The sequence below is a fragment of the Corvus hawaiiensis genome, chromosome 28 (genome assembly GCF_020740725.1).
Source record: "Corvus hawaiiensis isolate bCorHaw1 chromosome 28, bCorHaw1.pri.cur, whole genome shotgun sequence".
Taxonomy (NCBI): Eukaryota; Metazoa; Chordata; class Aves; order Passeriformes; family Corvidae; genus Corvus; species Corvus hawaiiensis.
Window position 1 is genome coordinate 4,397,983 of NC_063240.1, and position 27,213 is coordinate 4,425,195.

At 42.0% G+C, this 27,213-nt stretch overlaps 1 protein-coding gene across 12 annotated transcripts in view; it reads right to left on the bottom strand.

Moving 5' to 3' along the window:
- Positions 1 to 27,213, bottom strand: part of MYO9B (myosin IXB) — a 41,783-nt gene that overhangs the window by 1,190 nt on the left and 13,380 nt on the right. For 4 of the 12 annotated variants that reach the window (XM_048287721.1, XM_048287722.1, XM_048287720.1 and 1 more), the window contains 38 exons: positions 24,242 to 24,336; positions 22,922 to 22,984; positions 22,698 to 22,797; positions 22,455 to 22,555; positions 22,114 to 22,243; positions 21,555 to 21,644; positions 21,196 to 21,312; positions 20,784 to 20,918; positions 18,828 to 18,949; positions 18,116 to 18,257; positions 17,665 to 17,881; positions 16,984 to 17,059; positions 16,463 to 16,552; positions 15,321 to 15,431; positions 14,228 to 14,267; positions 13,651 to 13,773; positions 13,142 to 13,222; positions 12,836 to 12,946; positions 12,202 to 12,324; positions 11,564 to 11,713; positions 11,286 to 11,452; positions 9,787 to 10,734; positions 9,186 to 9,252; positions 8,714 to 8,844; positions 7,929 to 8,086; positions 7,632 to 7,822; positions 7,063 to 7,161; positions 6,380 to 6,556; positions 5,856 to 5,897; positions 5,209 to 5,320; positions 4,986 to 5,056; positions 4,329 to 4,521; positions 3,893 to 4,021; positions 3,205 to 3,310; positions 2,394 to 2,525; positions 1,320 to 1,443; positions 866 to 913; positions 255 to 394 (listed from right to left, as the gene is read on the bottom strand). In XM_048287721.1, the coding sequence (XP_048143678.1) occupies positions 255 to 394; positions 866 to 913; positions 1,320 to 1,443; positions 2,394 to 2,525; positions 3,205 to 3,310; positions 3,893 to 4,021; positions 4,329 to 4,521; positions 4,986 to 5,056; positions 5,209 to 5,320; positions 5,856 to 5,897; positions 6,380 to 6,556; positions 7,063 to 7,161; positions 7,632 to 7,822; positions 7,929 to 8,086; positions 8,714 to 8,844; positions 9,186 to 9,252; positions 9,787 to 10,734; positions 11,286 to 11,452; positions 11,564 to 11,713; positions 12,202 to 12,324; positions 12,836 to 12,946; positions 13,142 to 13,222; positions 13,651 to 13,773; positions 14,228 to 14,267; positions 15,321 to 15,431; positions 16,463 to 16,552; positions 16,984 to 17,059; positions 17,665 to 17,881; positions 18,116 to 18,257; positions 18,828 to 18,949; positions 20,784 to 20,918; positions 21,196 to 21,312; positions 21,555 to 21,644; positions 22,114 to 22,243; positions 22,455 to 22,555; positions 22,698 to 22,797; positions 22,922 to 22,984; positions 24,242 to 24,336 (5,252 nt within the window). Of the gene's footprint in view, positions 1 to 254; positions 395 to 865; positions 914 to 1,319; positions 1,958 to 2,393; positions 2,526 to 3,204; positions 3,311 to 3,892; positions 4,022 to 4,328; positions 4,522 to 4,985; positions 5,057 to 5,208; positions 5,321 to 5,855; positions 5,898 to 6,379; positions 6,557 to 7,062; positions 7,162 to 7,631; positions 7,823 to 7,928; positions 8,087 to 8,713; positions 8,845 to 9,185; positions 9,253 to 9,786; positions 10,735 to 11,285; positions 11,453 to 11,563; positions 11,714 to 12,201; positions 12,325 to 12,835; positions 12,947 to 13,141; positions 13,223 to 13,650; positions 13,774 to 14,227; positions 14,268 to 15,320; positions 15,432 to 16,462; positions 16,553 to 16,983; positions 17,060 to 17,664; positions 17,882 to 18,115; positions 18,258 to 18,827; positions 18,950 to 20,783; positions 20,919 to 21,195; positions 21,313 to 21,554; positions 21,645 to 22,113; positions 22,244 to 22,454; positions 22,556 to 22,697; positions 22,798 to 22,921; positions 22,985 to 24,241; positions 24,337 to 27,213 lie in introns of those variants that run through there. The other 8 variants (XM_048287726.1, XM_048287732.1, XM_048287723.1 and 5 more) reach the window with 7 other exon arrangements.

The window sequence follows — 27,213 nt, forward strand, 5'->3', positions numbered from 1 at the left end:
CACTCAGCTGGGACAGCACCTCTGGCACAAGCAACTTTATGCAGCTCATGTTCAGAGGTAAAGCACGTAGTCATTAAATAATAATAATGTTGATGGTATTTTCTCTCAGCTAGTGCTTTGTATTTTCCTTTTTCCCCCTCATAAAGGCCTACAGAATAGAATTAGATCCTTTTGGACAAAAGGTATCCTGCTTTACTACCTGTGTTGCCTCCAAGTGCAAAGGGCACAGCCTACCCAGGTAAAGGGGGACTTACTTTTCTTCTTTTATTGACTGTATGCGATCGATGAGAATCTCCTTCTCCCGGTTATCGGCTTCACAAACGTCCTCCTCTTCACGCACCGAGTCCAGCTCTGAGGTGCCACTGTCATTTCCTTTGACCTGAGAGCTTTTACTCTGCAAGACAGATTCACATGTAACACTTGTCAGTCACAAGCAGCTACACCAGTCTGCAAGTTTCAGAGTGGTAGACAAATGAGTCAAAGGAGAGGCTGATGGAATTGATGAAGAGCTGTTAGTTATCCATACAAATGTTTCAAAAAGTAAGAGGAAATTTCCTGTTCACCTGATTTCCAAGATTTTATTACCTTTTTTTGATCTGTCAGGCTAAGCTTAGTTTTAGTAGTCCCTTATAAGAAATATTATTACATCCAATGTAAGTTACATACAGTGTCTATAAAATACCAGGTGATGACAGAACAGGCAAACAGTCCTGCATGCAGTCTGGGGAGGAAGTTGCACCAGTACATGCAGTCTTGATTGATCAAAAGAGTGTTTAAAACTGAGTTACAACCCGTGTAAGTATTTTAGTCATGCAATAGTACCATAAGAAAAACTCATGCACTGGAGCCAGGCAGTTGTACATACCAGTTTCCCCTCATAAGGGGAAGAGAACCCAAGTTTTATAGGCCAGAGCTAGAGAGAAATGAGACCAAATTCACTATATGCAGCCTCTGATCACACACAGTTTGGTTTGTATTAATCAGTACAACAAAAACAAAGAATTAAGTGTATTTGCCCTACTAGAACACAGCATATTTTTGCACACCAGCCATCTCTGGAGTGAAGGAACTCCTTCGCCATGTCAGACACTCTCAGTTCCCCTGCCAAAATTATATGGGAATAGATTTTGACCAGTACAAAAGCAGATTCCCACCCCTGTACCTTTATTTATCAGAACTTCGGTGCAGCTGTATATTTAGCTCCTACCTACAGCTTTGGGCAGTTGTTTTTTTCCAATTGATTTTTGACTTACTGAATGGATGGACAGGGTAAGTAGCACTCCCTCCCCAAGAAGTTGGTGTTTTATTTCAACACTTACCGTGTTCTGCCGAAGCAACGAGAGCCGTCGGACAGCGAAGCTCTCTGCTGCTTCCAGCTGATTGATTTCTTCCATTTTTATCTTGTACTTCCTTATCTGTTCCTTTATGAGCATCTCTACACACCTGTGAGAAAGGCAACAGCTTATTCAGCTGCCTCATACCGCAAAAGTTCTGAAACAACCACGGTGGGATGAGGTGCTGCTCCTGGCCTGGGGGTGTTTGTCACACACACGTGGCTGGAGTGTGACCACAGTGTCCCAGCCCATCTCTCACAGGCAGCACAGGTAACGGGGTGAAGAGTCCAACACAGCAGGCACAACAGGACAGGTAATGGTGACAGCTAATGGCACATGTTCCTCCTGGGATAACCAGAGCCTCCCATGCTGGCTGTACACAGTGGTGAGCACACATTACCACGGCTGCCAACAGCTCCTGCTGCTTCTACCTGTTGTCCCTGTGCTGGCACAGGCTGGCAGAGACACAACGAGCCTGCAACTGCCCTTCTCCACCTCTATGGCCCCGGGGGTCAGTAAGAAGTTACAAAAAGCTGTCATTTTTCAAACTCTGTTTTCATTGGAGGCAGAGGCAAGGCCAGCCATGCAGTGAGGATGGTGAGGGGCTCTCACAGCCAGAGTTGCTGGAGGGTGAGGAAAACAGAGAGGGTCAAGGACAGAACCTTCTTCAATTCAAGGAACAATGCAGAAGAGATCATCAGGGGGTTCCAAGTATGCAGGAGACAGCTTAATTCTATATCATATTGTTTATTATGCCTTGTATCTCAGCAAAATAGATGATTAGCGTACAAGCCCCCCAAAAGATTATCTTGATGTAAAAACACAAACCTGATATTTAAGACTTATAGATCATCCTACTTTATGCTTAGTAAAATGGAGACAGGTGGAAGGTCTGAGAGGGGTGTATAAACTGGCAGCACTGGCAGAGCTAGAATTCAACATCTCTTGAACCTCAGTTTCACAGTTTGATCCGAATAAAGTTGTAACAAACACAGGCAGTGGTACTGACCTTCCATCCCATTCCAAAACACTGTTTCTCAGCATTCTGCCAAAACTTACATGGTTGTTTTTGAAACATCCTTCATGCTGGTCAAGGGGTCAGAGGTATCAGGACAGCGCAAGAGGCACGGAGCAAACACGATGGCCAAGGCGTTGGGGGACATGCGGTTCACATCTTCTATCAAAGCCACTCTGAAATTCAACATCCAGGGAAAGAGATTTTAAGCAGACCTTGCTAAAAAACAAACACCGTGATCACACCTTGCCAGAGTTCCCAAATAACAAGTAAGGAGGCCTCTTGGACACTCAGTAAGTACAGCAGTCCAAAGAAACTTTAGAATTATTTCATACCTACTAAGTAGACAACACTTCATGTATCAAAGGATCAGGGAGTCACCCAGGTTAAGCTAATCTGGTAGCTTCTCAAAAGTATGTCTGGTGATTCAGCGTCTTCTCTTCAAAAATCCCTTTTGCCCCTGTTCAGAGAGCTGCTTGGAAAATCCTCAGGTTCCTTGGGTAAGAGCAGCCCCTTTACCAGCACCATTTATTCCTGCACCTGGACTTGCATATGTTCATCTTCAGTTCTCTACAAGCCCCTCTGTCTAAATCCTGGTGCTCAGATGATTCACCAAGGATTTGAGATCTACCTTGTCTTCAAAGTTGTTCTTACCTGGTTTGATCCAAATACACCAGGTGGTAGAAGTAACCACACACCTGTTTGTGAGCACAACTACCAGCTTCAATTCTTTCACTTCTAAACCAGCAGCACAATCCCCTATACTGACACTGAAGGTGTTTAACGCTTTAGGAAGCTTCCAAGAAGCATTCAGAATCACAGTTTCTCTACAAATAAAGAAATTAAACTCATTACTTGACAAGATGGAAGATGAGTCGTTCCAAGGTATTATGATTTGCTTGTGGGAGCTGTTCCAGGACACTGTAAATGGCACAGAGTTGCTCCTGTTTCTCTGGCAGTTCTGCGCAAAGGGAAAAAACACAAGATTGTAATTGCTGTGCAAGGCTAGTGGAAAGCTAAAAATACCTAAATTCTGGTAAGCCTTACTATCATTTCATTTACCAAGTGTTATAACTGAATGTTAAAGTACCCCTCATGGCACTGCAATTATCCTGCATTTTCAGATGCTGCTGCTGTTAGCAATCATCAGGTGACATACTAAGACCTCCAGCACTATCTAGGTGCCTTAATCCCACTGAAGTTAAAACAATCTAGGGATTTAAAGTATCTGTATATCCAGATCTGGTTCAGAATAACAAGAAGAAAAACCCTGCCTGAAAGGAAACTTAGTCACATGCTTAATCAGTTTTTAGAAAGAGCAGCTGTAAGTGACACATTAAAAGTAAAAAAAGAATCTTGAAGCAAGATCAAGTAAGCTAGAGGAGAAATTCCCTGAGAAGTGTTTTATGTAAAATGTCCAAAATCATTGCTGTAAGTGCACTGGAAGGAGCTGTTTAGTCAGCATGAGCACCCTAATAATTTCTTTTCCCAAGGACACAATGAGTTACAGAAGAAATGTTTGAAGAATGGTTTTAAAACCTACCTACAGCTCTGAGAAAATCATTGTACTGTGCTGAAGTCATCAGTGGGTCTGGCAATTCCCTCAGCCACTGCTTAAGGATCCCTGTGATGGTGTGAATAGGGTAATTCTCCAGTTTCACCGAGTTTGGGTCTGTAAAGAAATGTTTTATTTAGAGCAGTTGAATTCTTTGATGCACACAATGAGACCCCATAGAAATAAGATTAGAAACATTCAAATCTCCTGTTCACTGAATCCAAATGGCAATTCAGAAAGGGAAAAAAGGCAAAAGATAGTAATTTTAAGGTACTAAACAGCTTTTGTCAGCCAACAAAAATAATATAGCCTGCACAGTCAGCAAAAAGCTGGTTTTTAAACACTAAGAAGTGACAGAGTTACAGATAGAAGAGAATGGCAGGGAAAACTGATATCATGCAAAGAGTGGAAAACACTGCCTGACCTTCCTGCAGCAACTGTTTCAGCTCCTTCATCCGATTTGCTGATCCTGATTTCCTATAGATGCCTTCTGTGTAGAGCCCGTGCATCTCCACGTACTCCAGCAACTTCTCCATGACCACGGGGACCGAGTTCCTCTCGCTGGTCAGGGCGCTCACACACACCCCGAAGTGCCGGGGCTCTGCGTCCTGCTCGCTCTGGAGGTGATACAGGTGTGACCTCACTGTGAATTCCTGTTCCCAAGCTAGAGGATGCCACGGCTTCCTGCTACAATTACCTTATGCTTCCAGAGACTACAGCTGAGTGTTTTATTCTGGCTTGCTACACGCCTTTGATCATAAAGCAGATTTCCTGAGCTGCAGCAATAAAGAGCCTTTATGGTTCACACTGCAGGATTTCTTTATCAGTTTGTCCAACACTGGACACACACTCTGAGAGAAGGGTTCCTAAATTAGCTCAAGCATCACCTCTTAGGAGAATGCTCTGTTTCTGCAATTGCAGGGCCCCTCTCTGATTACATACAGACAGAGGAGAGAACTGATTAAGCAATTTTTGTTCAGTGCCTGGACATTCACTGTTCATTTACTGAGAAATAAAGGCAGCATTTTGCATGCACCACTTATGGTACCACAGAACACCATCCCACATCCATGGGCCTTACCTTTTTCCCACAGGAGGTACAGCTGCTCTGGATTTTGGACATGCACTTCTTGTGACAAGTCAGCTTGCAAACTAGAGAAAGGAGCAATTGTTACAGGCATCCAAATCACACTGAAACACTTTGTATCTTGAATTACCCACTTTCTATATGGCCTGTCCACCAAGGCCCACCTGTGGCAGCCAGGGCTACAAGCACTCTGCACATCTGAGGTCTGTTCACTCACCACTGCACAGACAGGCCTTCTCCATGGGCCAGATGTAGGAGGAGCAGTGCTCACACGACTGCCGGATGCTCACTTGGTAGCTCGTGAACACGTGGCCGTTGTGCTCTTCAATCTGGTGAGAGACAGCAAGGAACCAGTGAAGTTGTTTTGCCTTTAAAAAATTATAATTGTTTTTAAAAAAAACATCTACCCCATCTCAGATTTGCCACTTTTATTTTACAATTACAGCTGAAAGATTTTCACTCTGAAACCGAATTTCACCCTACCTTAAGGCAGCTGGGTTTGCTGGAACATTTCATAATTGACTTGCTGCCTTAAAGTTCATCAGTACAATACAAGAGCTATAGTTTTGTTATTAATATTTAGTAGTTGTTTTCTTTTAAACAGTCCATGCTTGACAAAGCCTTTAGACTCTAAAAGACCTTCTGGACAAACAAGAAAATGCTTGAGTACCACCTATCACTGCATGAGCAATTTCTCTGGTTTGTAAAAACCAGTTTTATATTGTCACATCTTCATAAAAGAGGTAAGTGAATGAGCATGCAAAACAAACCAGAACATAAGTACAAAATCAAGCTCTTCAAAGGGTGTTTGTGTTCTGTGAGTGCACCTGAGGATTTGGATTATTGCAAAAAGAAAGCACTTACTGCACGATCTTGTTTTCTTTTCTTCTTCTGGGCTTTGGTTTGCTGCAATGGAAAACAAAACTGGCCTTAGTCTTTGAAATTCAGACATTCCAGTCCTTTTTTTTTTTCCCCTATTGAGTTTCCTTGACTTTACTTCACCTCCAGACATTCGAGACACTATCCTGCAGCTTCAGCTTGATTTGAGGGTTGTCTGAGCTCACACTATCAACCTCTTAAAAACCAACTGAGCTCACTGCCTGATGACAAAGCAACTCCAAGTCTCAAACCTCCAGAGAACTCCTATGTTTTTACCAAAGAAAATGCACACTTTCCGATTCTGAAAATATTAAGTTAAAAAATTAACAATTCCAAAAAGGTGTATCAGCAAACAGAATTTGTTACACATACGATGTGTGTATGGCAAGTGTTTCCCAAATAATGAAGAATGCCATGGAAAAGGTTTCTGAGGTAACACAGGTCCCTTATGTTAAGGGAACAACAATGTTTCATCATCCCATAAACCAGTAACAGAATAACTTCTGTACCTTGGGCTGCTCAGGTTCCTCTTTCTTTGTATATCCTCTGATGAATTCATCCAGAAGGGATAGAAAGAGATTCAAAACCAGCTTGACTTCTTTCTCTTCCCTTTTTTTGGCCAGGTTTGTAACTAGGAGCTGGTAATTTTCCACCAGATCTTTGTAGCCAACATGGATTTGTCCATTCTAAAGAAGGAAAAATACTTGTCAAAAAATTCGTTTTTGATACTGTTGAGACAATTTCATATTTTCACATCTTTAAGTTCAGAGGTGAAAAAGCACAGCCATGATCAAAGTCAAAGATAACAGCCCATGACAGAAACAAGTGAACACACTTCCCTCCTGCACTGTCCAACAGCACTTGGCTGAGACAAGGCAGTGTCAGAAGAATATTGAAAAAGCTGTTGGCTCCTCTCTTTGGTGTTTAAACACAGCAGCATTAAGAGGCTGAAGACAGCAAAATCCATCCATTTCTAAAAATAAATTTACGGCTGAGTGAATGAGAAAAGGAAAACAAAGCAGGCTGCTTGAGATTAGAGCAGAACTGTAAAATGAGTCTAACATTCAGCTCTGAATTCTATGCTGAGAATTGCTGAACTGCCTTGTGGAAGAGCTGCAGGCCAAGCCTTTAACCTGCACACTCAGTTCATTTATTGCCTGCCAACTTTCCTTTATGGAGACTTACTACTTACAGGAGCAGAGTACATGGTCTTGATGTTTCCTCTGAACTTCTCTGTGGCTTCAAAAAACAAACATTCAACACCAGACTTCTGGGAGCGTAAGTCATTGATCTAGAAAAAAATACATCTGCATCAGATTTTGTTAAAAAAAGCACATCTGAACAGAGTTAAGCTTCAGTGGCTGGGCTTGGTCATTTGCGACCATTCCAATTATTTAAAACAACACTTTTTTAATGCACTGTGCTGATGATACAAAATAGGAGAGTCGCATAGTTTGGCTTTAGAGAACTCTGTCTTTACTTACAACTCTTGCTTTTTTTAATACAACTTTTGCTGCCCACTTATTTGTAAACAAAGAACTAACATGAATGCTGTGAGTATTTAATGCAATATAATGCATTCAGAGACTTGAAGAAAAGAATAGGAAGGGCCCTTACACAGACCTAACTCAGTCAAACCATCCAATCAATTCCCCTTTGCTTACGTTATAACACAAACTTGCACCTAGAACAGTAGGCTTTAAAACTCCACACAAAGAGAGAACAAAGACTTGAATTTTATCATGGCTGAGAGCCTTTCACCTTGTTTAGGAGGAACTCATCCAGGTGTTTCAGCTCATTGGCATTTGCAATCTCCCGGACCATGGACGCACGCCAGTTCTGGGACACGCTCGAGATCTTGCTGATCTTTATGGTTCTGTTCTTCTTTGCTTTGCTGCTCTCCTTCCCGTGGCGCTCCCCGGCCTGGGGCCGGCCCGGCTGCCCCGAAGAACCTGGCAAAGAAATGGATTTGTACTTTCAAGCAGGGTGAGGGAATTCTGCAGTATTTGTTTTCACAGAAAAGATGCACCGTGCTGAGGGTTAAATCACCAAACTCACCTTCAGAAACTTTCTGGGTTCCTCCTGTGTCTGTAAAGAGGACACAAGACACGAGAGAGAGGCCATCTCCTTCCTCAATCACATCAGAACTCTCCTTTGCAATTTTCTTGTCTGGCTTTTTCCCCAAAAGTCTACGCAAAGGGCTTTTGAAAGCAGACCTGAATGCAAAAGCAGATACAAGTCTGTCCCATTAGTAATGGAAGCTGGCTCTGCTACAAGAACAGGCTCTTAACAATAATCCACAACAGGATTCACAACTATGGGGAATATTTATGGCCCAGCCTGCAGAAAAACTGAGCAGCACAAAAAAAGGAAAGACAACGTGAAAGCACATCTGGACTTCCTGGTATTTACAAGATCAGAGCACTACCTTCAGCAGACACAGAGACAACACCTCACATATCCAAAACATCGGCTCTGGCTCAGGAAGTCCCTGGACTGCAGAATGCCAGAGGCTGCAGCAGACCAGGGAAGCAGCATTACATGCTTGCTGGGTTCTTCAGCTTTTCTCTTGGTGTTGTATTACACCACAGGAACCTTTGATCCGAGCTGTAAGTTGGTTCTTATTTTAAAAAGAACCAGTTCAAAGAAAGTGTTATGCAAGAAGCAGAGAATCTGTTCCTCAGCAGGGTCAGATATCATGCTCAGAGCAACATGAAGCAGTGACACAGCCACTCACGTAGCCTCTCCACAATCACAGTCTCAAGGTGCCCAATCCAAATATCAATGGAAAATCTTTTTTTTCATTTTCTCAAAGACAGGCCAGTCACACACACAACCCATACCTGGCATCCACTTGCTGACTCGCTGGCTGCACAGGAATGGCCATGTCTGAGGTAGGGAAGTGGTCACTGGGCTTCTTCTGCACAGGGTATTTCTTGTTGCCTTTTTCTTCTTCAATTGGATCTGGTGATTGCTACAGGAGAGAGGAGGAGTCAAAAACTGCCTTTTGAGTGACATAGATCCTTTAATGGCTTTAAAAAACAGAATGGTGAAGTTTGCTCTATCAAGACAAAACACTTTACTCAATAGATATTAGTTTATTAATGCAAGAGCCAAGTATATTCAATGCTTTGATCAAGGATCCATTTACTAAAAATTAAGTTTTCAAAATACTGCATAATATTTGCTGGTGATTGTTTTTCAAGGATATCAAGCCAAAAAAAAAATGAACCTGAAGGAACACAGAAATACACTACAGCCAATTATTCACAAATCTTTAATATTTATAAACAATATGCACAATAGCATCAGTACCTGGTTCATGGCAATAGTCTGGGCCAGTGTTGAGAGGTCACTTAATGAAGCTGAACTCCCCTTCTTCCTGTAGTAAGATGGGTATATTTTAATACATAAGTATATTTTAATAACATCTGTGGACTCTTCACATTTTTTAAATAACCCACATATCAATACTACATCTGAGACAGAACCCTGATCAGCTCTTGCAATTCACTTTTAAATGCAAAATGTACTGGAGAAGTAAAAAAGCATGGGAATGTCAGATTTCCTGTCATATGAGAGGGATGATGCTTGCAAACTGCAGGTCACAAAAACCTTGTTTCCAATGGGTAAAAGACACATGAAAATAAACTCCAGACACTACTTCAGCTAAAGCCCTGACTTTCCATTTAATTCAGCCAGGCAGGCTTTGCATCTCTTGTGAGCTTCTGCAAACATTCTGCCCATACAGATTCACTGCAGGACTGGGAGCCAAGGAAAAGCTGGAGTTGTTCACAGCTCCATTTGCTCCCATAACATGGCCCAAATGTACAGGCTCTCAGGAGTTCTCTGTTTTAGATATTACAGATATTTGTTTTCTGTAAAATAAATCAAAAAAAAAGGAAGCTGCCCTTACTCTAGCTGATCCTGAGGAGACTTATCCACACGTATCCTTCCATCCAAAGACTGACTCAGCACATCATTCTGGCCAGCATCAGATTGTCTCTTTCCTTTCCACTTCTCTCTCTTGTACTTTAGCTTCTCTGGGTCATCCACATATCTCTGGATTGCAGAAGAAGTGGGGCTGTCCAGGTCTTTGGTTGCCTTCTGCCACCTGCTTTTATCTGCCCAGCAGTCAGCAGGACTCTGAAAGCTGCCAGTAGCAGACAGTGTGCTACGAACACTCAGTGCAAGATCTGTGGGCCTTTCAGGGCAGTTAAAGCTTTGGCTGCCTTTTATTTGGTTATTTTGATTTCTTTGTGTTTTCATTCTATCAGCTGCCGTGCCCTCTGTTTCTGATCCAGGTGGTTGCTCAGGAACAGAACCACTTCCTTTTACCTCACTTGATGGTGGAATGTCTGAAAGAGTTTTTTCTTCACTTGGACTTTTCTCTCCCTCGCTGCTTCCCTGAAGGACATTATCTTCTTCTGTTGTGGATTTCTCTGGCACTGGAGCAGCTTCCAGGGCCTCTTCAGAAACAGTTTGCTCCTCGTGGCACAATGAAGATGGTCCTTCAAAGGACAGGAGCACATGTTTGTTCTGCAAGTCATTGTGTTCCAGCCCCCTCTGCCGACGGGATTCCCGCTTCTCCCGGCTGTTGGTTACTTTCTCTGAGCCCTCCACTGTGCTCTTCTGGGGTAATGTGGCTTTCTCAGATGAGTTCAGGTTTTCAGCTTGTTCATTTTGAGCTTGATCTTCATCCTCAATAGCTTGATCCGGCTCTGACTCATGTTCCACAGGCAGCTCATCTGCTGCTGGCTCGCTCTGTTCATCCTTGCTCGTATCATCCTCTTTCTCTTTATCTTCCTGCATTTCTTGCTGCTTTTCTTCAGCTGTCTGCCTTTCCAGAACCATTTTCTGGTATCTGTTATGCGTTTTTAAGATGAAAACACTTTAAGATGAAACCCTTAATGCCCAGAGGTCAAAAAAACCCCCAGCTGCTTAAATGCAGCCCAAATAGCAATAAGACCCAAAGTACGCCTACAGTCCCAGTGGAGTCTGCTTGTCAGGACTGGCAGCATCAGTGCAACTCAGCTGAATAAAGCTCAAGTCCTGAGCACTTACCCACTGTCCACACTCCACTGACCACTTGATACTGACTGAAATATCACATGGCAATAACTACCTTTAAGTTCATACAATCCCAGAATGGTTTGGGTTGGGAGGGACCTTAAAGATCGTCTCATTCCCATCCCCTTGCCACAGGCAGGGACACCTTCCACTATCCCAGGGTGTTCCAAGCCCCATCCAACCTGGCCTTGGGCACTTCTAGGGATCCAGGGGCAGCCACAGCTTCCTTGGGCAACAATTTATTAAGTTGTTTATTAAGTCAACCCATCACACAAACTGAGCTTGGCAGGTGAAGCCAGGTGATTCAATGGATGTTTTCATGTCACACTGCTCCTTCCCCTTTACCTCTTACGCTGCAGGTGCCCCCTGACCAGGGCCTGCAGGAGACAAACTCTCCTCCTGTGCTGCAGGAAGCGTTTCCGCTGCCGGTGCCGCCTCCAGGCCGCCTGGATCTCGATGGCAGCGTTGTTCCTCTGCAGAGCCATCCTGACACTGCGGGAGCGCCAGCATGCCTGGCAAGGGAGGTTTCTGAAGTAAGGGAGGGCTGCTTCAAGGTGGGGAGTGTTACATGACAGAGTTTGTTTGTTTGTTAGGAAAATAAGGTTGGCAAGTCCCAGAGATACCTGTAAAACAACAGCCGCCTGCCGCATCCTGAGAAAGCGTCTCCTTTCCAAAACCATCCTGAGCCAGCTCTGAAGGAGGATGATTTTCCTGATCACTTCTTTGTGTAGTGTATCCTGTAGTATCTGCCGTTCAGCCTCCTTCATAAAAACCTGTTCAGTTAAAGAAAAGTTCATCAAGAAGCAGTTAACAGGAGCCTGTCAGCCCTCACTGGAGATATGAGATGATAATGGTTAAGATAATGGTTTGGTATCACTGCACCAAAACTTACTGGCTGACAGCTTGCCCAAAAAATTGAAGTCCTTTTAAATTTCAGAGTTTGGATTCTAAAACTTACATCTATCCTTACAGCCTTCAAATCACAGAACCCTTCTAAAATGAAAACATTGACCTGTTTGACAATGCCAAGAGCAACGATTTCCCAAACAGTATCTATATAACATGGACTTGTACTGTAGTCAAGAAACCAGGCTGGCATCAAAACCAAGGAGTCAAGTATAACCTCTGTCACCACTTGCAAGAGTTAAAATAGCCAATTTAGGTACAAAATGCAGAGAAGAGTAACACCTGTAAATGAACTGCACTGAATTTTGCAGTGTACATCAGTGTTTCTTATTGCCTTACAGAAAGTTTCACAGACCTTGGTCTTCCCTATTTGATAGTAGTTTTCATTCAGTTTTAGTTTATTCAAATAAGTGCAAATGTCTTCCTTGGAGGCTTTGGCATTTTTGGGGAGTAACACCTGAAACTGGTCAATGAATTCCTGTAAAAAGCAGAGACAGCAAGAGACCAAAGTTAGAAGGCAACTCCCAAGTTTAGTGTTTTAGCTATAAAATAGAAATCTATTTAAGACACTTATGCTACAGGGAACTGAAAGTACTTATCTCTCACTCCAAACTGAGCTATTTTTCCATGTAAAATGCAGGCTTCAGTCAGCCTCGTGTTAATGGGAAAGATCACCTGTGCGTGATCTCTAAACCTACACAGAGTGTTTTACAGAAAACTAATTCCCACATGGAGACAGCATTGTGCAGCACTGACTGACTGCACTCAGAATGTTTTCCTTCATGCAACCAGGAAGAATTTACTGGCAGATGACTCACACAACAGTTTAACTACAACTTTTTACCATGCAGGCTCTCTCAAAACTGCAGTGCATTTTCACAGCTCATCCCAAGTGGTCATGAGCTTCACATGAAGAGACACACAAGACGTGTTTTCCGCAGAGAGCAGATATTCCTGAAAGCACAATCCTCTTGCAGTTCCCACCATACCTGGAATGTGTATTTGGCACTGTAGCCAGACCTCCTGATCCGCACAGTTTCCAGCATGCCCGTGTACCGTAACTGCTGCAGCACCAAGCTCTCATCAAAGAGCATCTCTTTCTGTAAAAGACAGCAGAAAACAGCCAGTGAGAGCCTGAGGAGCCCAGCTGCTGTCATAGGGACAGCACACTTTCCTTCCACACCTTGGTTAACTTTCACCTGCACACAGAGTGACAGTGAACAAGTTGAAATAAAGAGATTACAAGGCTCAAGCCCTGGGTCTCAGCAGCCAGCTCTGCTCTGAGGCAGCCTTACCTTCTCTGCATTGGAGCGGATGCAGCGGATGAAGAATGGCTCAGCTCTGCCCAGTGTCTCCAGCAACTTGTTAAGTGAAGTCTGAAATGAAACATTCAGAAAGGTTTTTCTTCAGGTATCAGCATTTTGGTGGTGTTTGACAGCAGGACAGCTTCTGCCTTAAGAATCAGATTGTTTCAGGTCTGATGGCTATACAAAATCCAAGCAGATTCTCCCATATTGCACACACATCCCTGTATTTGGTATGTGCTGTTAGCTCTTCTCAAAAGAATTCAAAGCAGGGTTTGCATATGCTCTAGCAGAAGCACTAGATCTGCATACTAGGATGATCAGTACAGAGAACTGACACATTTCATGGCATAAATGACAATCTCAAAATGTACTCTGACTTTAATCAAGTAATAAACTCCGCTTCAAACAAATCCCAAGAATAAAACCCACTTGGTTTTCCAAGCCAGACCAGCCTACATCAGCCCAGGAGGGCCTGTTCCCTGAGGTGTGTCCCCTACCTGGAACTGGGCACTTATGCTGGGGGGTTTCTTCTTCTTGTGCAAGTGCAAAAGGGACTTCGTAGTCCGATCGTGCAGCGTCATGCTCATTATGAGCTTCAGAGATTTGGAATCCAGCAAGTTCTACAAGGAAGTTTTCATAATCAACAAAGTGCAAGTCTCTCAACTAAAAGGGAAATATTTATCTGAAACGACTCAGAATGAAACCAGCTACCCAGAGTTCCACATTCAATGGCATGTTACATTTCATGATTATTTCTATTTAGGCCCAAAGCACTTCTTAGGAGTGAAATTGTTCCACTGCCCTAACCCAAGAGTGTAAGGTGAACAAGGGGAATCACACAATCATTGCATTTGCCTTCCCTGACTTGGAAGTGACATCATACATTTACGGCATCTCCGGTCTAATTAAACAATTCTTATTAAAGTGAACATTTACGTATTTTTGAGCTTGTCAGGATAAATAAAACAACTTTCCTACACTATAAAACAGTTCTGAAGTGAGCTGTGTCAATCAAAATGAAATTCACAGTGCAACAAAGCCCAAACCCAAGAGAAATCTAAATTTTCTGATTACCTTGGGAATGATCTGCTTTTGCTTGACACCTCTACTTTTCCTGTTAAAATATTAAAGATCATTTAGGAAAAAAAAGTACATGTGATTTTTGATTATTTCAGCAAGCCATAAGTTGGTGCAATTTATGAGGCAAGACGAAGGACAGAAGAAAATGAGCACAACAGCACCAGGGTGTGTTCATGCACATCTCTTACATATGGTCAATGCAAGAAATGCAAACTGCTCTGCAACAAGAACAATTTTTTTTTTTTCTTAAATAAACTCTGAAGGTATTGGAAGCTTTCAAAAGTGAAACATTTTCTCTGAAGTTAAAGCTATTCAAAATTGCACCGTTGTACAGACTACTGTAGTGTGAGTTATTCTCTTTAGCAACTGTATGGTCATTAAATTCATTATAACATGAAGGCACTATGAAATAAAGATACTTGATTCACGAGTTACAGCTGCTTGCATCAGAGCCCTGTGAAAGCACCCAACTGCTCCCAGGAGGACAATGCACATCCCAGCACCAGGAATTCTGGAATGTCTGAGCAGGACACACACCTCAGGCACAGCTCTCATCCACACACAGAAGGGGAAGAAGTGGAAACTCTCAGAAACAAGGCTGCAGTTCACATCCTCCTGGTTCTAAGCATGTTAACTCTGTGATACAGGGCAGGTTCCTGCTCTGTGCCACCCAGCTTACATTAACTTATTATACAACAGAGCACAGATCCATTTCCTTACACATGCACAGAACTGCACACGTAGAGACCTTAAACCCAGAAATATATCCAGCATCAGCACCCTGAATGTCAGGAAACATTTGTTACACCTTGTGAGAGATCTCACTGTTGAATATTTTGCAACAACAAACTCATACTACATATTTGGGGTTTTAAGCAAGTTTACATGAGAAGTAGGTTTAACTTTCAGCTAATACAATGAAGCAACAAGGTGCTCTCCGTAGCCTATTTGCAGAAGGGTTGTTTTATTTTTAATTGTCTTGTTTAGTGTTTTTCAAAAGACAAACTTGGGACAAGCATCATTTTTAGGGACTGGAGTAACTGCTTGGTTCTTGTTGCACTTTCAAAGCAATACTCAGAGCACTCACAGGAGGTGGGAGCGGTGTTGAAGCTGACTGAGGGACCGAAGCAGCTCACAGGGATCATCACCCTGCCAGGGCAGTCCTTTAATACTGGCGATGATTTGTTCATGCATGTCTCTAAAATGATCCACAGCAAAACAAAGGTGGCAAACAGAGATACACAGCCATGAGAGAGGTGGAAAAAAGGAGTTAAAACCCCAAAAGGTTCCATCACCAAGTGTGCTCCGAACTGTTGCAGGTCAATCCCAGACTACTTTTTCCTAAACATGAATGATTTTGATGACAAGTCAGCACTTTCTACTCCATCAGTGCTCTAAAATTTAATTGCCAGGGTCTTACACTCAACCTACTCTCTACCTTTTAATGTAAGTTCTTGAGCCACTAATTCAAAAAATTGAGAGAAATTTAGCAAAACGTACTTAATGGGCAGTGAACCCTTCTGGTTAAGCCAAGTAACCTTTTCAGATAGATACAAGCTTCTTTATAACCAAGAGTAAACATTTTTAGATAGAGATTTGACTACTAAAATGAGGGTACTTAGACTTACATCAGAAAAGTAAGTTATAAACAAGATGTTAGAGGGATACTTGAAGAAAATTTGGGTTTCATTTCCATTTCAAACTTATTCACGTTTAGCTTTTCAAAGTAAGCCTGGGATGGTCCTTAATTCGTGGCAGGTGCCATTCTTCAAGCATGCACCGTGCTTGTGAAGTGCTGTGTCCTGGCACAGAACTTACCTTCTTTACTCTCCAGAGAGGCACAAACCAAAAATAACAGAAGTGTAAGAATCACTTCTGACTCTTAGATGCTCTCCCCATTCTGAGCTGCTCACAGAGGCAGCAACATTATTACACAGGGTTGTTGCTTCCCTGGGTACCTCTGAACTTTTTTGAATATCAAGATTTAAGATATCCCAAGGAAACAGATCTGTTAAGCTGTGACCAATCCTTTCACCCAAATTGGATATTTAGTTCTTTGTTGCCCCAAGTGGCAGAGGCTGTCCAGGATGCAGTAATTAGGAAGTAGCATGAAGTCACTACTTTAGGTGCCCCACAGCTTCACTGCCACCCAGAGCACGCTCAGAACTAGTCGGTGCGTCCTGGAAATGTGCCTCCCTGGCCTGGGAGTTCAGGCCTTTTGCTACTTACTTCTTGTTCTCACAAAAAGAAATGATGTCTTGAAAAGCATTTATATCGAAATCCTCAGAACAATCAAATGAGAAATCGAGCACTGAGCGGCTGCAAAAGGAACACGTACAAAGCCTAAATATCCATGGAAAGGCAAATCTCCCTATAGAGATACAGTTCTGTAGGACTGGCCCTGCCTCCTACTCATCATAAAGCTGAAAAACCAGCCTCTGCCCCCTGCAGTGACCCAGACTGGCTGCAGAGGAGCACACAATGCTAAAAGCTGCACACACCAACTACACAAAACTCAAAAACCCAGAGGTAAATGGAACTGAGGCTGTACCCAACATGTGGTGGCATTGGGTCTTACATAAAATAAGCTAGAGTGTTGTTTTGATAGTATTAAAAAGGCCAAAGAAAACAAGACAGGAGAAATAAAACTGGCTTTCCTTGTGGAAAGATCTAGTTGAGATTTGATATATGAAAATCCAACTCAGCAATTCAGCTCTTTTCCCCATAGGGGTTAAGGATGCATTTCTCACCGATAAACTTTTTCTACTGGTGTATTTGATCTCTGGAGTTCTCCAAGGGGAACTCTGGGTCCTTGACGTACCACTCCTGTTAGGAAATAACCAAAAAATTGCATTTTGACAAAGGTATGAGCAGGCAAAAAACCCCCCCAAAACCACCAACTTTAGCAAGCAAAATATCTATCCAAGGGTCTGGAGTTCTTATCCAGTACTTTATCAACCTACAGCACTTTGCTTGCTCAAACTAGAAAGGAAGTTGCAGCTGCTCAAATTTAGTAGTTAATCCTGAATACTTATTTGATACTTCACAGAGGTCTAAGAAGATCAAAATTAGTGATAAGATGGGAATGAACACCAGAACTATCACCCCCAACTTTTACAAATAGGCCTTCAAATCTGTCCCATCCTGCTGGGAATGCTGCACTGACTGGAGGAGGAAAGCTGAATGACCTCAGGCAAAAACAGTGACAATCTCTCCTCCATTTGTGAATGTTAAACCACTTTCACCACTCAGTTTACCCTTAGTACCAAAGCTGGTGTCTCGCTGATGAGGTTTTGCCACAAACTTGTTCTGCCAGCAGAGCAATTGTAGAGCATTGAGCATTTTCAGAGCAGTTTTCCCAGCCCTACCTGCAGCTCCCCCTGCCCTACCTGCAATTTTCCAAGCCATACCTGCAGTTCCCCATGCCCTACCTGCCGTTTCCCGTGCCCCACCTGCCGTTTTCTGGGCCCTCTCCCGCCCAGCCTGGGCGAACACGGCCATGGCGCGGATGGCCGCGCGCAGCACGGCCCAGCGGAACACGGCCACCGGGTCCATCCCGATCAGCTCCCGCACAAAGGCGCTGTCGCTGCTGCGCAGCAGAGCCACGATGTCAGGCCTCATGTAATCCATGTTTTTCTCCCTGAAATCCTGCACAAAACAGGCACACTGAGCTGCAAGCTGTCAGGAAAGCTCCCTGTGTTCTCTTCATTTGGAATAAATGTGTTACCCTCCAGCCAACACCACCACCCAAAAAACAAACCCAAAGTACCTCTGAGAACCCTTTTGATCCAGCCCATTCCCAGAAAATTTTCTACACCCTGACAAAAAGCTCCCAGAAAGGCAAGGATATTCTTTTTTGTGGCCATCAAACCTATCACCTACTTTGATCTGGTACTTCACTTTGCCAGCAAAGTGGCGAATAATAAAAGCAGGCTCCATCACTGGGGTTCCAACAAAAAACTTGTTCTCCTCATGCTGCTGTTTGAATTTTGCCAGTAGAGTTTGGTTGGTGGCATGTGGAAAACTGGGAAGGCAAGACAAAAGTGGTCAGCTGTTTCTCAAATACAGATATGCTTATTAGGGTGACAGAATAAACACTTATTGATCCTTGCGGAAAGTATTAATTGTCCAAGATCTCTATACCTGCTTTGAATTTTAAAGGTGGGCTCAATTTCTGGATCCAAACCAAGCAGCTCCACACACAGCAGAATATTGTGAGGTTTCAAGTGTACGTCAGTGTTTCCTCCCACTTCACCAGCCAACTTTAGTTAGCAGCACATTAACTATTTATCACATTTGCTACTTAGTGCTCCAAAGACTTACAGACATGCATTTTACTTTAATTGGAGTTCCATGGTAAGCCACAAACACGGAAGTTTCTAAATTTGCTTAAGCCAAAGTTCACTTTTAGCATCAATTTATATCACCACCATACTGGAATCATTAGAAGCAAACTACAGGGTAAATCATAGTCATAAATAACCCTTTGCTTCCCACAACATTCCACTCCTTTTTCAAGTGCTGTATTTCTGTTCCCTTTCACAGTCCTTCCCTCCCCCCGCCACACGTATTTTTGCAGATGTTTGTTGCTTACTTGCTTTCTTCATCCAGAAGATAGAAGAGGCCAGTGGGCTTCTTGCTGATTAAGTGAATGCAGGCCACATTATCAGTATAGTCAATATTGTGCCAAGTGATCCCTTCACTCTTATATTCCTCCTGTGTAGCTCAAGAAAATTCCCTTATCAATACAGTGCTCTGGCCTTTGATGTCCTGTGGTCTAAGTGCTTAAAACACAGCCTTGAACAGCTACAGCAAGTGGAGTTTGTTAGTTCAGGCAGCAGAGACAAAAATAAGGAGAATTTATAAATAGGAACAGAAGAACAAGCATAGAGGCACAGATGAAAGGTCCACTCAGGCACGTCACTCAGCAGGGCTTGTTTGGGGTAAAACTATTTCAAAATCAAAGCTGTGAAAGGAACATTCTGCTGTGCTCTGCCTTCCCAGCAATCAGCAGCCTACGACCCTGGAGTTGGACATTACATCTACAGCACTCCAGTAAAACTGGGCAGACATAGAGGAGTTCAAGTCTATTTTTCTTTTCCATGATTTTTGTATTATGGGAAATGAGAAATAGTTAGATATCAAGTTCCAGAATTTTATTGCACTGTCAGAAGAAATAACAGAAGTTTCATAACAGGCAGTTAAGGCCTACACAACAGCAGCATCAGAACTTCCCTAAGGAAGCAATGGATATTGCTTAGGCTCAGAAAATTTGGAGCTCCCTGACAAGAGAACATGAAGCTCTTCTGCTGAAGTGACAATCCCTCAAATGGTCGACAGGACAAGCTTCCCACTAAGATACAGAAGCAAAATACCAGATTTTCTTAATGCTGTAAATACCCACAGGAAACAAGATAATGATAAGGTATTAAAGTAAAAAAAAGAATCACACAGAAAATTAAATAAGTTTTATGTTCAACAAAGGACAAAGAGCACCTCTCATGTTCTAGATGATGATGATAAATGCATTATTTTTAAGTAGGTGGAATTCAGTCTGCCCAACACAGACTGCTCAGTGCACACCGTGTTACAGAACTGAAATGCCATTTTCCACAGACAAAAAAGCCTTTCTTTAAAAAGATATAGAGATCCCCCTGAGGGCCCTCAGGCTGCAAGAGGTACAGGAAATGGGTCATTCAAGGATTAATCTTATTTGGAAAAATGGCATTAGAAAAAAAAAAAGAAGACAATGTAACTATTTACTCTGACCAGCCTGGATAGCCAATTCTGTCCTGAGTTACAAAACACGGACCTCAACATTATGTTTACACACAAAGTTTGGATGTTTAGTAATTTTATTTTCTTAAAATGCTTGCCTGAAGTTGTTGACAAAGTACCACATACTACAGAATGACTCCTTTCAGCAGTGACCTGAGAACCACACTTTTGCACAAAGCAGAAAAAAGCCAAGTCTAGAGCAAACCCCACTCCAAAGCCCAGTCCAGAAACAGGATCTGTTGGCTCCTGCAGCACTCAAAGTGCTCTGTCAGATGATACCATCTGCAAACAAGTTAATCAACACATGCCAGTAATACCAGGATTTCAGAACTACTGCCAGTACCAAAACACAGTTGCATCCCCTAAATGCTGTTGGGTGGGAGAAGCAGCAAAGACTGGTTATTAAATACTTACAGACTGATAGAAATAAGAGAAACTGTTTCCCAACCATTAAAACAAAACCACCTGAATCCAACCCCTCACCTACAGACTTCCAATACCAAAGTTCACAGTTTTAGCTGACTTCTGTCTGGGATCACCTGAATGTTGTATGAGTTTTTGCAGTCAAGCAGCAACTTAGTGCCAGTCCTCTGAAGAAAGACCCCACTACCATTAGTACAATGATAAGCAATAGTGAGAGAAGAAATTTAAAGACTTTTCAGAAATATTCAAGCAATTATGCCATGGGGTTTTGCAGACTAGAGGCTAAGTTTGCATAATACATAAACACTTGATAAAAACAGGTTTCACTTCAGTGACTCTCATTTCTTACCTGCTCCAATTTGAAAATGTGCTGATTGAAATAATACTGAAGTTGCTCATTTGCATAATTTATACAGAACTGCTCAAAACTGTTGGTTTCGAAATCTTCAAATCCAAAAATATCAAGTACACCAATGGACAGACACTAAAAGAAGATGTGGAAATCTAGTTACCAATCTGTCATACAGTGCCTTAAGCCCCAACAGATAAACAGTCCAGAAAGCACTGCAGTCTGTGCTGAAAAGTTTTAAAATATTTAATAGTTCTATCTACTGTGAAAATAGAGATGATTAAATACCACCAGAAAATTTAGCATGGGCTTGAGAAGTACCAAAATTTATCCCAGGTATCAAAACACATCATCTATAGCTTTAACTATACATATAGCTGCCTGCAAAGACTTGGTTTTGTGAGAGACTTACTGTAACAGATTCCTCCATGTCCTTCTTGTTAAGGAGTGCATGATTGATTCGCAGAACAATCCAATCAAACAGAGCACTGTACAAGGACTTTGCCATGGAATCACGAGCTGTTATTGCCTGCAGATCAAACAATCTTCAGAACTTTACTTAAAAAAATAACCATTTCCGTTTCAAACCAGTGTCACTCACAGGTTACAACCCCAGCAGAGACAAGCAAAACCACAATTTGCCTTTAATTCAAACTTGTAACTTTCCAACCATTCCTCACAAAATGTGAAAGTGTACCATAATGGCTTTCTTAATCCAAAAAAGCAAGTCTCAGTTATTTAAAGTCACTCTACAAGTGCTCTTTTACTCACCTCATTGAGACTATATGGCAATATAAGCTTATCATTAGCAGTCACAGTTTTTCTTTTTGTTAGCACTTCTACCAGGATTTCTCGTTTAACCTTCAAAATGAGAGAGAACAAGAGTTGCTGTCACCATCAAGCTTCTCAATGAGTTATTTGACTGCAGCAGTGGACATACAACTTCCTCAGAGAAGCCCATGCTCTTTGACAACAGCCACATCTATCATCCATCAGTAGCTTTACAAGTCCTACAACTTGTTTAAATTATTCTGTTTACATTCATTCAGATGTTTCCCTGTGGTGGGAAAGAACACACCTACACTGAATCTATTCTTGCTCAGCTCTGGGATTGGTGAGTCAATAAATTCTATTTCCATGCTAAAGGTTATTTTCCATCTCTAATCCAAATAATTTCACCGATTTCATGTTCCTCCTCCCATAAGAAAAATATTGTGGAAGTATCACAAAGGAGATTCAGATACAGAAACTGGGATATCTAAGTGAAATGCTGAGGTAGAACATGACAAACAGGTGTATCAAACATTAATGCTAAAGTGAAATACTCTACTTTCAACAGCTGCGAAAGAATGTCCAACACTTCAGGAGGTCCCACGTCCAACCCTTCATCCCGACCTGTGGCTTTCTTCTTGTACGTGACGTTGCCCAAATAAAGAATAGCTGAAAGTATTGAAAAAATCCTAAGGAAGAAAAATTGAATTATGTAAGAATTTTTCTTAAGAAAGTTCATTATAACAGGCTAGCAGACCTAATTCTACTTCAAGAATTAGTCCGTAAGTGCAAAACACTCAACTCTTCTCGTTCCCTACAGAACTACGTGTGATCCCAACTGCTCACTGCAGCCCATGAACAATAACTGCCAGTAACAAAAGCTAACAGAATTCCACTTACTGTTTCTTTGTTGCTGAAAGGAAGCCAACCATCTCCATGGCTTGTTTTAACCTCTCAAATTCATGTCGGAGGTCTTCCCCGTCTTCAATTTTCAAGTTATGCTGCGAAGAGAAATCCAAAATTAAAGGCAAAGAGCAAAACCCCAACATCACAAAAAGCCGAATATAATCTATTCTGCTTCCTTTCATCTTTGCCACAATACACAGACAACCCTTATCAGTGCATTGGTAAATCACACATTACCTGGTTGAGGTAGAAATAATCTTCAGGTTGCTTGAGGTGAAATTCTTTACGCTCTTCTTCATTGACTCCAAGTAGCAAATAATAAAAGACATGGTAGTTCCTGCAAAGTCAATACATTTCTCTCATGAAAATATAGTGGGTTTTCTTTTACTCTATCTAATTCAGGTGTTCTTAAACTCTTCCATTGATTTTAACTCTCTTGGAAAACTGTATTTCTCTCTTACCTTTCATCTTTTTCTTGAGAAACCAGACGAGATTTTTCAAGCAGGTATTTTTCAACCACAGCCCTAAGGAGCCACAGAAAATAAAACAAGCATGAGGGCACAGAGAAAAGACCTCATAAAACATCAGACAGCAACTGGCAGGAGAGTTCAAATAATGAGATCTGCACTAAAATGTGCAAGAGAAGATCTTAGGCCACTACCTTAAATCTAAATCAAGAACATCAGTAGGCCCTGTATTATGATTGGAACAAAGAAATACCCAAGGAACACCTCTTTGCTGTGCTTGGGTTTAGTGGAGATAACTTAAAACAGACAGACCAAGCAAGGAAAGTGTTGATGAAAACTGCCAACAGAAACAAAACCCACAGAGCGGTAACAATGTGTTATCCTGTGAGATTAACACTTATCTGACACGGCATGCCAAGGCAAGACCCCAAAAATACAGCAGGGAGCTGTCTGAGTGTCATCCCAACACATTTGCTGGACTTTTATGTCAGAGTAGACGTCAGCCCGGAATGGAAGCCAGCCAGCCAGAAAACCCCCTAGAGGGTGAGAAAGTAACCTCCTAAATGATAATTCCAAGTCCTTGACAAGGGGTACAATGATTGAGGACAAAGTTTGAGCATCTTTTTCTCACGCTGAAGACAAAACAAGTGTATTCAAATTGTACCCATCTCCTGAGCTAGTGTGACTGGGTCTGAAAGTATGTCAAATTCCTTCAGAATAACACTCAAAGCACATGTGGCACAGAGTTCCCAGTCACTCACGTTATTGCAAATGAGAAGAAAAGCCAAAGAAAAGAAACACTGGAGCATAAAGGTCAGGGATTGCTCATGACGCTCCACAGTCCATCAGAACCAGCAAATGTAGGCATTAAATATCTCATGTTTTAAGACCTTCAGATAGAAGCACACACATTTGATAATAGCTTTATTTCTCTAACAGATGTTTAAACTGTTTCTTTAAAATGGCTTCCTCAAATCTATTTCACTTCTCTCCACTCCTCTTAAAAATTCAGATCTTCTGTTTTTAAATGCAAAATGGAGAGGGCAGAGGGTGTTATGCACAAGCCTTCATTTAGCCTGAAGGCAAAGATGCAGCAGCAGATTCTTAACCTGAGCCAGCTGTACAGCGAAGTCAGAGTATTACGCATCACCTGACAGCTCCACAAAGCTCAGTTATAGAATTTTGAACTCCACAGCACCAAGCTATTCTCACATGAGCAGAGCTTCAACAAGGCAGCATTTTATGTACAACAGAGGCTTCCCAGTTCCGAAAAGCACAGAGATCACCCCCAGAACCAGCTCACTCTGTACTTACCCCCGGACAATACCATTCTCTAAATAGTTGACTTGAATGAACTTCCCAAAACGACTGGAGTTATTGTTATGTGCTGTTTTTGCATTTCCAAATGCCTGCAATAAAGCAAAATGAGTTAATTTTCAATCAAACTAAATACGTCAACACACAGCTTTCCAAGCTCTTCTGTTCATTGTTCAGATTCCTGTTAGCTTCCAGAAAAAACTCGGAATACCGTGGGAATTGCAGCACACAAACACCAAAAAGGCAGCCTAGGAAGCCCCCATGTTCCTCACAGAACTATATATGTTTATTATTTGATCCATGCAGTGATATTTGAGGGACTGAGGGAAGGGAATAATACTTCTAGATATTTTAGGAGTACAGGACAGGTAGCCACAGCTGGAGAGTGCAAATCAGCTTCAATCAATAACAGTTAGGACCTTAGAGAAGACATTGAGCAGGATGAAGACAGCACAACCACCATGAAATTACCTCTCCCATACAAAAGTCACAAACCAATTCATATTCCCCAATGTACTGCTACCACTGAAAAAAATTCACATTAAACACAACTTTTCTTCAAGTGAGACAGAACATTAATATCTCATTTATACAGTTAGCCCAGGAATTTTCAAAGTTGTGTATTCAGAAAACAGGAAAAACACAAACAGAAAAACTTTGGTTTACAGAACAACTTGTTGGGCAGCTACTCTGCTACACAACACTGAAGAGTGAAGTTTTATGATGAGGTGTTAGGAAAGAAAAAATACATATGGCACAAACCCTAACTGTACATCTCTAATTCTTCTATCAGATCATGAGTCCTCTGACAGCGCTACACACATAACACAAAATCCTCTGCATGAGCCACGCTTAAGAACTACAAAGAAAACTTATTACATGTAGAAGTCCAGTAGAATCAGTTATTGGGAATGTCTTCAACTTTATCAACTCTTAACTATGTGTTCCAAGGGCAAAGAAAACTTGTCACCCTTCTACCACACAGCACCTAAAGAAGGAAACCTCTGCACAATGCAGTTATTTGCAGAAATACCCTGCTCGGGGTAGACTATCCCAGCATCTCCTCCCCCAGATATTTCCTCTTAAAGCTCCAAGCAATGAAGTCCTCCATTAGGAAATCCGCCTCCCTAATATAGAACCCTTGTGAAATGATTGCACAGAGCTGTGTCATCTCTTCCTCCACACGCACGCACGCGCGCTCCCACATCCGGAGCACGACGGATGTGTGAATGCACTGCACACAGCACAGAACTGTTTATACATCCAGCCATGGTGTACACATCCAGTTAGGGGGTACTTCCATGGAAAACGTTTTCATGACAGTCATTATCTGTATGTTGAAAATCTTCCCTTCTCTTCTGGTTTTGAGGGTTTTTTTCAAAGTACCTTAAGGGTGTCAGCAGTGCTGCAGTGGAACTTTTGGACCACTAACTCCAAACCAGGTACTCCAAGCTCTCCCACAAGCACATTTCCACCACTAGTTGCATTCAGAGAATCTGAAAAGCTTCCTATAAACTGGGAGAATGTCTGTAATTCTTCAGGCAACTGTTATTCCTGACCTAAAGGAATAATAAGCTCAGTGAGCTCCTCCTGTGCAGAGTGACTCTGCTGCAACTCCAGAAAAATCAACAGGCTTCAGCAGGGAGAGGATTTGTATCCAGAAGTGGTCACAGATGGCTGAGGCTGAACTCCAGCTTTGGATTTTCTGAGACCACGCTATACAATGCCAACAGCAGCCCCACTCTGATTTTTCAAAGCAAGCATTGACCAGCCATCAATATCTCTTTGCACCACTTATCCACCAATGTATCGCTCAGATTTCTTTTTGTAGAGCCCATTTTGCGTGGGTATGCGTAATAATAGATGCAAAAAATCCAGGTCAGCTCCTTGCAGTTACCAAACCAGAAGTGAAAGTCCTGTGACATCAGCACAGTGAATTGTCAGTCAATCAAAGCCCCGTTCCTCTCCAGGACAGTGGCTCAGCTCCTGATCTCTGCAAAACACCATCCAACTTCCCATTCTGGGCTTTGGGAAATCTGCTGCAGTGAGCTTTGCCAGGCTGCAGACTAACGGACTTGCAAGATGATCCCAGAAAAAGTTTCTGTGAAGTTTTCTAACTTAAGCCATCAGTGAACAATCAGTTCACCAGTTTTCCCCAAGAAGCCAAACCACAGTACAGCTACATTTGCAACATTATTTCTTATTAATAAATATTTTTGGCATTATAGAGTTAAGAAATCCCATCACTTGGACTTCCTGAAAAACTTTTCTTAGTGATTACTCATGTAAGCAATGAATACAGTTTAAAACTAAAGGCTCTTATGATCTCATGTGTCTGGTATTTAGTCAAAGCATACAGCAAATTCTTAAAAGCTGATCTAATATTAACAGTTTTTAGGAAAGTTTTCATGTACTGGTTTCCTCAGAAGAGCCTTTAACATCTACAACTTTTTAAAGAACATTCCAAGTCAGTTAACATTTTGGGTGGAGATTTTTTTTTTTTGTAATATTTAACTTAAATTACTGTTACCATGTTCTTCAAAATACTTTGGCGAGTACAAAATAAAGTCAGAAGATCTGAAGGGACAAGAAAATTTCAACCAAAGAAAACTAACCCTTTGTATAAGCAAACCCATTCACTGTTTTCCCTTGTGAGTCCATGAGAAGACAAATAGAACCAAAAAACTAAAACTAAATCACTCCAATGCACAACACCAGCTGTATAAAACAGGGTGAGTCAAAAATAGCAGACCAATACCAGCAGGAATCTGAGCTGGGATTGCCTATTCTGGGAGGCAGGAAGTCATTCAACCCATCCTCTTACCTTGGAATGCGAGAGGCATAAACTGGAGGCTGACACTTAAAAGTCTTACAACAGGGACAGATATAAAAGTATTCAGAAAACCACTGAATTCTCCTTTTATTTGCTAAAATACAACCTCAACAAAACCCCCCACACACACTCCCAG